Here is an 11,434-nt window from a genome sequence, read left to right as displayed (position 1 = left end):
TTGTGATAAGTTGACAAAAATCTAACCAGCATGGTATATAAAATTACAACGTTCTACTTTAAGGAACATGTGTAAAAACATATCCTATATTTAGATTTCTTATTCTGAAGTGTTTAAAAGAAATTAGCTGATATAAAATTAATGTTTGTTATAATCTTTCTTGCATTCAAGTAATCTGTATTTATACAATATTAGCATCTTGATATTAACATACATGTTTTATATATTCTACAAAGGCTATAGCATGCTTAGATGGCATTTATTCAAAACACTCTTTTGCAAGTTGAAAAGATAACATACATTTTTATGAAATTCAGAAACTGAATAAATTTAAATACAAGAATTTCTTGTGATCCAATTTTCCTCTAAGGGATGCAGGATGATCCACACAAATAAGCCCCGGTTCCATGCACTGCAGGGTCCCTGTCTTTGTGCCTGCACCTCAGCCACAGCAGCACAGAGAGAGAAGCCTTTCTCAGCTTAGTATTTCCCAGAATCAGGACACAGGGGTGTACTGAGGGGAAAGCAATCTTTGCAGCCTGTGTGAAAAAAAGCAGCATCTTTTTCTCCAGAAGCAGAGAACCCCAAACATTAGCAACCAGAGACAGAAAGAAGATGGCATACAGGAGGAGGGAGGCGATCACTGTCTGCAAGGCTCTGATGTGGGCCGTGGCGCTGGCATCTCTGCATCCTTGGACACTGTGCTGCATCTTCCTCAGATGTTTCCACAAGGAGAAGATGAGCAGGAGAAAAGCAACTAGGGACACAGCAAAGGGTATGAAGGCAAACATGGTGTTGGCAAATAAAAACCATAGTCCAGAAAGCCGTGTCTTATTCAAAGTCAAGCTGTATGACATATTTACCTTATACTCAGTGGTAAAGATGTTCTCAGGTAAATTAATAACTATAATATTTAAACACAAGAGAAACAAAGACACAAACAATGTCACTGTCACCACTTTTTTAACTCTGACCTTAAAATAAAGGAAAATAGTGTTGGAAAAATTTGCTATCTTGAAAAAGAAAAAGATGCTGAGACTTGTAGCTAACCAGAGATTAAACTGGTTGAATGCTGTCCAGATACTGTATATTACCACAAACATTCTTTCAGTTAGCCATCTCCCTGGATAAAGCATAGACAGCCACCAATTCAGTAATACTAACCACAGCAGCATGATTCTGGATATGGCCAGAGCAGTGAGGATCTGATCCACTGAAGAGATCTTCCTTCTCTTGACCAGGTCCATGATGTTCACCACTGCTATGAATCCATTCCCAAAGTTGCCAGTTACAAATTCCACATTCAGAATGACTGTAAATGTGTTCTGTAGGGCACCACTCATCTTCCAGTGAATGCTCCAATTTCTATTGTCACTGTTTACAATTTGTTAACACACACTACTAAAATGTGCACATTCAATTCTCAAAACCCCATAGCATGTTTCCTTAAACACCTTGCAAGTCTAATACCAAACAAACATGCCATGAAACCTTGCTAATGACTTCATACTTTCCATCATAATAGCCTTGAATTTTCCTAGACACCTCTACTGAGCTCCATCCAGATATTGTATACCTTACACACAGTCGCCTAGAGACATGCAAATTTTGATGAAGTATCAACTACACCAAAGATTAGTAATCAAATGATTAAGCCAACCATTGCTTTCTGTGAGCCCCAAATATGACAAGCCTTTGTACTGTGTTCCAGTCACTTTGGGAACATTTCCCCATAGACACCAAGGATCTATAGGTTTATCCACCTTTCCTCTACTGTGCCAACATCAGTTCAGTTATCTTTACTAACAGGCACCACAGTACATGAATATACATGGCCTCACAAAGTGTGAGACAAGTAACATTAGTGAGACCTTCCTCCTCAATAGGTAATCCATAAGCAAAAGTCCAATGATGCAATGTGAACAGTAAATAACAAGATGACAGGAAAATATGTATTATACTTATTCAGCTGTGTATGGGTGACTCCATCCTCGGGTCCCTGAAGCAAGATTGATTTTGAAAACATGAGAGAGATACAGAGAAAGATTCTGAGTTATAATTAGCCATACCCATTTCCATAGATGTGCTTAGGTAATCACTTATAAGGAAACTATATAAGATTAATTTATCTTAAATTATTGGAAAGGCACAGGGAGACAGTACAGCAGGGAAGCATGAGCAAAATTTCACAAAAATACTAAAAAGTAGATACACAAAATTTTCATTCATGTGAAAGCAAGAAGCCTCCTTTAACTCGGCTCCTTCAATGTGCCAACAATGAACTCCAGGAAAAGTACAAAAGAAATGTAGACAACCCTGCTGTTGGGTCCTTGTAGAATAGATATTGAGATGGCAGACTTCTGGACTTTTCATCTCAAGTCTCTAATGAGGACACACTGAGCACTGAAGGCCTTTCATGAGCCCTTTAATTCTGAGCTGGAAATACTGCATTTAGGCTCCACCTGAATAGCAACTCCTTTAGGAAGGCAGTTTTCTTTCCAGGTCATGTGAAAAAGTGACAACTTATTACCTCAGACAGAAGTGTCTTCAGCCATTGACAAGTCAGTGTCATATGTAGGTGTGTTTAGAAGGTGCATGCATTTCTCATTCAATTATTCATTCACAAGAAGTTTCATATATCAACTACACCAAAGATTAGTAATCAAATGATTAAGCCAACCATTGCTTTCTGTGATCCCCAAATATGACAAGCCTTTGTACTGTGTTCCAGTCACTTTGGGAACATCTGCAGACATATAGGGGTTGGAGGAAGCCCTGAGAGAGTGAAGTCCTGAGGGAATGTGCATTGTTGATCTTGGGCACAGTCACCCCAAGTGCTCCAATGCCTCAGCCCCATGGGTGTGGCAACGCTTTTCCCAAATAAGGCTCAGATGGATGGCAAAGGTTTCCTTGGGAGTCTCAGTGACCAGTAAGTACAGATGTAACTTGAACTACCCCTCCTGCATGTATACAGCCTGAGACTGCTCACCTACAGAGACCTCCTACCAAGACAGAGAACCCTTCCACTGTATGGTAAATAATGAACACACTGACATTCCATGTGGATGTGGTGGTAGTCATCTCCCCATCAGAATGCACACACCCCACCTGACCCCAGCTTTTCTGTACATGTGTCAGACCTTTCTACTTTCCCTCACCGCCACTGCTAGTCAATGTTACAGGACCCAGGCTGTGAGTCATGGCAAGGGCCTCAATGAAGAACCAGTGTTTTCATCAAACTAAGCTTTCAAAACCCTGAAAAGTGACCTTGACATTCATTATCATCATAACACATGTAACAGAAGTGGTACCTGAATCAAAAGCACTGTAAGACTGATGATGTATTGCCTACCACGAAGAAGACCCCTATACTAGTGACTTATAATTGAACTAAAGGTAAAGAAAGCAAGAGGATTTATTTAAGGTTCTTTACATGAAAATCTACTTTACATGCATATGAGTGTAGATGTAACTGTCTTATTAAATGAGAAACACAGAGCCAAATGCAGAGTTAAAAGCCCAAGAGGTCAGAGCAGCAGCCAAGAGCTAAGACCAAGACCTCCTTCTTACCCTTTGCTGTCACTGTCGTCCTTCCCCTCAGAAAGAGACCTATTTTTTGTGTATCTGTCTTTTCATTGACTTTTTGTTTTGTCTTCTCATTGGTTGTAAACCTAACCACATGACCTCCTCGTCATTGTCTATCTATACAGACCTCCAGGTCTTCTATGGTTGGTATTGAGATGAAAGGCATGTTTCTCCATGCTGGTGGTATCCTCGAACACACAGATATCTGCCTGTCAGGCTGTATGCTACCACTGCCAGACTTCTACTATGGCTTGCTATTAGCTCTGACCCCTGCAACTTTATTTATTAACATACAAATAAAATCACATTTCAGTACAAATAAAATATCGCCATATGTGAGTATTAAGATATTAAAATATTGTGAAGAATATACATTATAGTCACACACAAATGTCTTCTCATACTAACATATTAAAGACTCATTTTTCATTTCATAGATTCAAAATTTTATGAAAATTTCTCCAAAAACACATATAAAAGATGTTCAATGTGCATTTATACTTACTAATTGAATAAAGAAATGAATTAATGATACTAGGAGAGCAAGAAAATCTATTCCAAGGACACACTCTAAAATTTGGAATGGTTTCATGCAAATAAACAAACATATATATATATATATATATATATATATATATATATATATATATATATATATAATTCTCTTTTACTAAAGATTTAACATTACACATAGAATTCTTTTTTCTGTTTCTCAACATCTTAAACTATGGTAATTATTTTTGCTAATTTCATGAATTTACCTTTTATTTATGACACATAACCAGGCAAGTCCTTACCCCTCATGAAGGAAAATTCTTTTTTCAACTGACATAGACCATTATAGAAAACCACAACCAATGAAAATGTAGAGTTGTGGAGCCTAGTCCCAATTCACACATCTACAAAACACTCCAGAACCTGAAATTCAGGGATCATTACAGAAAGAAGAGGAAAAAGATTGCAAGAGTCAAAGAAACAATGTGTTTGCTGTGAGATTGTATCTTCTAGGCATATCAGAAGCTATACTCATAAAGTCTTATTAATATGGTTGCCTAAACATGATTTGAACAAGGAAAACACCACTAATCATGCTCACATGGATGGGTAAAATTTCACAAAGCCTTATGCCCAGACAAACAACTACAGACAACCAAGGAATGATAAAAGTTGGAGAAATGGTTAGGAAGCTGTTTTTAGCTCCGTTTTAGAATCTTTTCTCAGGTTTTAGGTAGAAACTCTTGCCCCACGTGGGGCGCCATTTGTGGCTAGAGTTTTCCTGACTTGCCCAGAGTCAGGACAAATCTTTGTCACCCGCCAGTACCACAGCTGCTCAGACCCAACCAAGTAAACACAGAGACTTATATTGCTTACAAACTGCATGGCCGTGGCAGGCTTCTTGCTAACTGTTCTTATATCTTAAATTAACCTATTTCCACAAATCTGTACCCTGCCACACGGCTCATGGCTTACCAGTACTTTACATCTTCCTTGTCCTGGCGGCCACTCCAGGCAGTCTCTCTTAGTCCCGCCTATACTTCCTGCCTAGCCACTGGCCAATCAGTGTTTTATTTATTGACCAATCAGAACAACATGACATACAGACCATCCCACAGCACAGCCAAACGCAGATGATCTCAGACACCTGCACTCAGGCCCGTGGTCCTAATCATCCTCTATGCGGACCTGCTGGGTAAACCCATGAGGAACCTGAGAATAGGCTCCCTCAGGACATACAGAACATCCCACAGCACTCCTGTCTCTAAAATACAAGAGAAATAAATAAATAAACAACATAATCTCATTATACTGAAATTGTTAAATTATTTTCTTATGTATTCATATTATTTGAATTTTCAGTAGTATTAATTATTTCCCACTTCTAATATAATAACTTTTGTCACAGCTTCTATATTAAAATTTTCATATGGGACTGCTGTAGTGTGTTTGTGTGTTTGTGAGTGTGTGTGTGTGTGTGTGTGTGTGTGTGTGTGTGTGTGTGTGTGTGTGTTTTCTCCAGGCATAATATAAACATCCCACATCCATCTCGGAGTTCAGCTAAACTTGTCCTGGTACCAAAGCAATGGAAAAGGCAGAACAATACAACAATAGGAACGTCTATGGCAATGATAATGAGATTATTAATGTGCCCTACTAGAAGGATGACTCTGTCCCGGTATTCCAATGGTTACTCACTCTTGATGCCCAACCCCTCCTATCTGAATCACTGGAAGTGATCTTGGGAAACTAGAACAGCAGTTCTCAACCTTCCTAATGCTGCATCCCTTTAATATAGTTCCACATGTTGTGTTGACCCCCCCAACCATAAAATTATTTTCATTGCTACTTCATAATTGTAACTTTGCTACTGTTATGGATCACATTCTGTATTAAGTATCCTGATGTGGTGATATACATAATTGTATTGCAAAGGGTATAATGTATTTCAAATGAATTGTTCCCCACAAAACTCATTATTTTTGGATGTGACTGAACTGGATTGCATAATTATTCATAATATGCTTCTAATCTACTCTTTCTGTTTGTTTGGCTTTGGGATTTTATTTTAATTACATTTCTCCCTTCCCTTTCCTCCTCCAAAACCTCATGTATACGCCTCCCCTCTCCCTTCAAATTTGTGACCTCTGTTTCATCAGTTGTTATTGCATGCATGTATTTGCATATGCATATATATTCTCAAGTATAGTCTGTTGAGTCCATATAATGTTTTTGGCTCTTGGATGAAGTATTGTCTGCCCAGATGAGAACAGTTTATTTAAACTACTCTCTCTCTCTCTCTCATATATATATATATATATATATATATATATATATATATATATATATATATATGATATATATATCATGCATACACATGTATGTATATATGTATGTATGTATGTATGCATGTATGCATACTGAATTTCTTAAGTAAACAGTTAATGGTATGATACTTTGTGACTTTTTCAGATCTCCATAGGGTTATTTTTATGAATCTAGCTCCTTCTTCTCCTGCATACCTCCCTCCTCTTTCCCTCCTTTACCCATTTCCCTATGAGATCACTTGTATACTGCTATTCCCCTTTACCCTCCTCCCACCTTCCTCTGTGTTTACCACTCCCCAAGGAGCCCCATTTTTCGCATTTCCTCTTCAGACTCTATGAACTGATCGATCATCCTCAAGAATTTACATAATGAGCCGGGTAGTGGTGATGCATGCCTTTAATCCCAGCACTCAGGAGGCAGAGACAGGCGGATATTTATGAGTTCAAGGCCAGCCTGGTCTACAGAGCGAGATCCAGGAAAGGCGCAAAGCTACACAGAGAAACTCTGTCTCGAAAAACCAGGAAAAAAAAAGAATTTACATGACAAACCCTGGAATTTACGTGGGGCCCAAGGTGTCCCTATCCTTGGGCCGGCATCTCAGCCACCACAGCACAGAAAGAGTGGCTCGTCTCAGCTTTCTGTTTCCCAGAATCAAGACAAATGAGTGGCTTGTAGGAAAAGCTAATCCAGAAGAGTACTCAAATAAAATGGTCACTGCTTCCTCCACCAATCCAAGGCTCGAAATTCCCATGACAATAAAAAGTAAATAAATGGCATATAGCAGCAGGAAGGAGAATCCAGTTTGCAGGGCTTTCATGTGGGCCATGGTGCTGGCATCTCTGGGTCTGTTGGCACTGACCTGCATCTTCCTGAGGTGCTTCCATAAGGAAAAGATGAGCAGAAGAAAAGCTACCAGGGACACAATGAAGGGTATGAACATGAACATGGAGTTTATGGGTAAGAACACATGGGATGAGTTGGTGAACAAGAGAGCTCTAGGAAATTGTGTCAAGTTTCTCAAACTATAAAGCATGTTTCCTTCATGGGAATCAATCCATAAATGAATACATGCCAGTTTAACTACAATGTTTAAAATCAAAAGGATCAGAGATACCAGTAACATTGCTAAAACCACCTTTTTAACTCTCCACTTTAGGTAAAGAAAAAATGAATTAGAAAAAATTGCCACCTTGAGAAAATAAAAGACACTGAGGCATGTAGCAAGCCAGATGCTGAAATGGTTATTCACTATCCAGATAACTTCAGTCACTATGAGCATTTCTGAAGTCATAAACAAATGTGGACACAGTATAGATACCAGTATACAAATGAGCACAGACCACACCAAACTGAGTCTGGAAAAGGCCAGAGCAGTGAGGATCTGATCCACTGAAGAGATCTTTCCTCTCTTGACCCAGTCCATGATATTCACCAGTGCTACGAATCCATTTCCTAAGGTTCCAGTTACTATTTCCATAAACAAGGTGATTGAAGAAGCAAACCAAAAGCTGTTGTTCATTGTCTGTGAGAATATGTTTCAATTTATAATATCACTGCTGTGTTTTAAAAGCTATATTGGTTATTAAAAATTCAAAATATTCATTCTTTAAAATTCCATGTAAATAATACTAACTAGAAAACATCTAAATTTCCCAGGAATTGGTTCATAATTCCTCCATGAAAATCTTGTTTTCTCTTCCCAAAAAAGCTCAGCTATGCTTCATCCAATACTGCATGCCTTACATCCAGCAGTTTGGAATTTTCTGAAGTTGAGTGAAGTGTTGAATTCTCATCTGCTAACATACAAGCAAAGGCTCATTTATTTGCATTACTTTCTTTTTTGCCTCATCTACACATTTTAGTAACACAATGTGAATTCTGTACAATAGTAAAAAATATAATTCATATAGTTACTTAAAAGAATATGAAATGGTATGTGTATTCCCTAAAATGATGATTTATGTAGATTTCAGTTAAATAAATGAACAGAAATGTTATTATATATATATATATATGTATATATATATATATATATATATGTAAATCTATGTAGATGTTGGTCAAAAATCTTCATACATAGTACCCAAATTGTCTCAAAATCTCTTTAGAGATCACTGCTGCTATGTTCATGTCACAGAGACTATACTAGTCATTTTACTTTACATAAGTCACAAGGGCAATTGTCTACACACACACACATGACACACAAGCATAAGCACATATTTATTGAAATCCAGCCCTCTTCTATTTCCATTCCAACAAAAGTTCTCACTGATTCAATGACCATGTATCTAGCTCATGCTTAGTAATATGATGATTTTCTGTATTTATTTTATTTATTACAGAACTAATAATCCAGAGCCTTACTCAAGCCAGATAATTGTTTTTACTGAAAAGCTATATCCCTAGCCACCTTTTTACTTTTTAGTGTGAGAAAGTCTCACTGGGTTGCTTAGTCTGGCCTCAAAGTCATTCTACAGTCCAAACAGGATTTGAACCTCAGCCTCACAAGTAGCTGAGATTATAAACCTGTTTCCCCAAGGCACAGCTTCCCTTATAGTTTTTTCTTTATGCTGTTTTACACAGAATTCCAAGGTACCATCGCATGTATTCAGTGCAAATATTCAGCAATCTTACAGAATATTCTTCCATGTGTAGGAATGAGGTACTTTTATGCAGTCCCTGAAGCTGTTATTAAGGTAAATGAGCTCCTCTGAACAGAAAGAATCCTCCTTAGTCTTACCTCTTCCTGCTCAGTAGGTTGATTCATTTATTAGCACCAAAGACTCAAAGTTTTATATCTACCTTTCCTTACCTACTGCATCTGCTCTGTAACCATCACTTTGGGCAACATGGCAGAGGAAACATGATACACACCCTGGGAAAGATGGGAAGTAAAAATCATGGTACAGTCATCCTTATTTAAGAAGTTATTAAACAAAAGAAAATAATATATCACATGCTAACATACAAAAAAAAGTCTCTCAATTCTCATATATTCTCCAGGGAAACCTGGAGAATTCATTGTGAAGACTGACTGTATATTCCCTATAGTCCCCTAAAAACATCCTATGCAAAACAAGTGAGTTCTACATATTTTAAAAACTGACAAGTAAACTACGATTTATTGAGAATGAAATCAGGCCAAGATGGGCAAATTTTAAGCAAAAAGTAAAAATTGAAATAGACCTACCATCAACACAGAGATGGAACACTCCCCTGTTAGCTCTGTGTCAGTACTGTAAAACACTTGAGTTAATTTACTTAACAAGAAGGAAGTTTTGGCTCACAGTCTGGAGGTTTCCACTCATGATCACTTGGCTCCACTGTTCTGTGGTCTGTGGTAAGGCAGAACAGTCTGGCAGGAGTGGATCAGAAGTGTTCCTGTCAAGAAGCAACAAAGTAGCAAGTGAGAGAGCACAGCTGTAGATCTAATATCCCCTCTGAGGGTACGCCTCCAATGACTTCACTTCCTTCTTCAAGGTCCTAATTCTTCTTCTTCTTCTTCTTTTTTTTTTTTGGCTTTAAAATATTTTTATTAGTTCTTTGAGAATTTTGTATAATGCATTTTTTTATTTTATTTTATTTTACAATACATTTCATATCAGTCACAGATTCCCTTGTTCACCCCCCTCCGGCCCCCCTCCCCTTTCCCCCAGCCCACCCCCCATTCCCACCTCCTCCAGGGCAAAGCTTCCCCTGGAGGACTGAGATCTACCTGGTAGACTCAGTCCAGGCAGGTCCAGTCCCCTCCTCCTAGGACAAGCCAAGCAACACAGCATAAGCCCCAGGATTCAAACAGTCAACTCATGCAATGAGCACAGGACCCGGTCCCACTGCCTGGATGCCTCCCAAACAGATCAAGCCAATCAACTGTCTCACCCATTCAGAGGGCCTGATCCAGTTGGGGGCCCCTCAGCCATTGGTTCATAGTTCATGTGTTTCCATTCATTTGGCTATTTGTCCCTGTGCTTTATCCAACCTTGGTCTCAACAATTCTTGCTCATATAAACCCTCCTCTTTCTCACTAATTGGACTCCCGGAGCTCCACCGGGAGGCCTTGCTGTGGATCTCTGCATGCAGATCTCTCAGTCATTGGATAAGGTTTCTAGCACAACAATTAGGGTGTTTGGCCATCCCATCACCAAAGATTCAATTACTTCCTATAACTCTTCAGATTAGTGGCCTAGGCTGTAAGGCATGGCCTTGCAGGGGCATGTAACACAAATATGTTATGGTTCTTCTGGCTTCTAGGAATATGCTTTGAGAAGAAAAATGCAAATGCAAGCATGGGGAACTACTGTGTGGTGTGGTGTGAATCCTGATGGCAGAATGTCCAGAGATTTTAGAAAAGGAGCTGAACTAAGTGGAGTCTTGAAACATGCAGCCCTGAGGGGCTGATCCTGAAGGAACATTGCATCCTCTTTCATTCTGGATGGAAACTCCTTAGATTTGCACTTGAACTGCAGCTGCTGAGTAAGGACGGTGATTTTCAAACAAGGTGAATTTGGCTCCAAGGGTAATTTCCAATAAGTCCAAAGGTCAGAAAAAGTAAGTCATCATTTGAGAAGAGCAGTGTCTTAATCCATTTCAGAACCAGCATTTTATTAAGTAGTAGAAGTCATCAGTGGGTTTTGTGTTAGTTGTGTCATTTTTGACAAGTTTATAAACTGAGTATACCAAACATAAGTGGTAAATCATACATAATTTTCTGTGTATCTGTGTACATTGATCTTTGTTTCTAAAATTATAATCCTCTGCCTATTGATGCATTGTTATATATAATCTTTAAAAAAGCTTCTATATTAAAATCATTATGATTGAAGAGAAATACAAATGGTCAATAAATACTTGAAGGACTATTCAACACCCTCAGCATCAGTGGAATGCAAATTAAAACTGCTTTGAGATTCCATCTCACTCCAGTGTGCATTCCTGTCTTCAAGAAAACAAATGACAATAAATGCTGTTGAAAATGAAAGGAAAAGAGTAGTATTCGCTTTCTGCTGGTTTGGCATAAACTGGT

The 11,434-nt window shown here is 38.5% G+C and overlaps 2 protein-coding genes across 2 annotated transcripts; both read right to left on the bottom strand.

The window, feature by feature from the left end:
• Positions 1 to 365: 365 nt before the first annotated feature.
• LOC114710349 (taste receptor type 2 member 116-like) lies at positions 366 to 1,343 on the bottom strand. Its single transcript, XM_028894471.1, has one exon. The coding sequence runs from the start codon at positions 1,341 to 1,343 to the stop codon at positions 366 to 368; it is 978 nt and encodes a 325-aa protein (XP_028750304.1).
• A 5,621-nt stretch (positions 1,344 to 6,964) lies between these two features.
• Positions 6,965 to 7,936, bottom strand: LOC114710348 (taste receptor type 2 member 123-like; the record flags this gene model as incomplete). The annotated part of the gene is made up of 1 exon (XM_028894470.1): positions 6,965 to 7,936. A coding segment is annotated over one exon (972 nt), but the record flags the coding sequence as incomplete, so codon positions are not given.
• Positions 7,937 to 11,434: the final 3,498 nt, after the last annotated feature.

This window comes from Peromyscus leucopus, chromosome 3 (assembly GCF_004664715.2).
Source record: "Peromyscus leucopus breed LL Stock chromosome 3, UCI_PerLeu_2.1, whole genome shotgun sequence".
In the NCBI taxonomy this organism is placed as follows: Eukaryota; Metazoa; Chordata; class Mammalia; order Rodentia; family Cricetidae; genus Peromyscus; species Peromyscus leucopus.
This window is presented reverse-complemented; position numbering and strand designations above follow the sequence as displayed.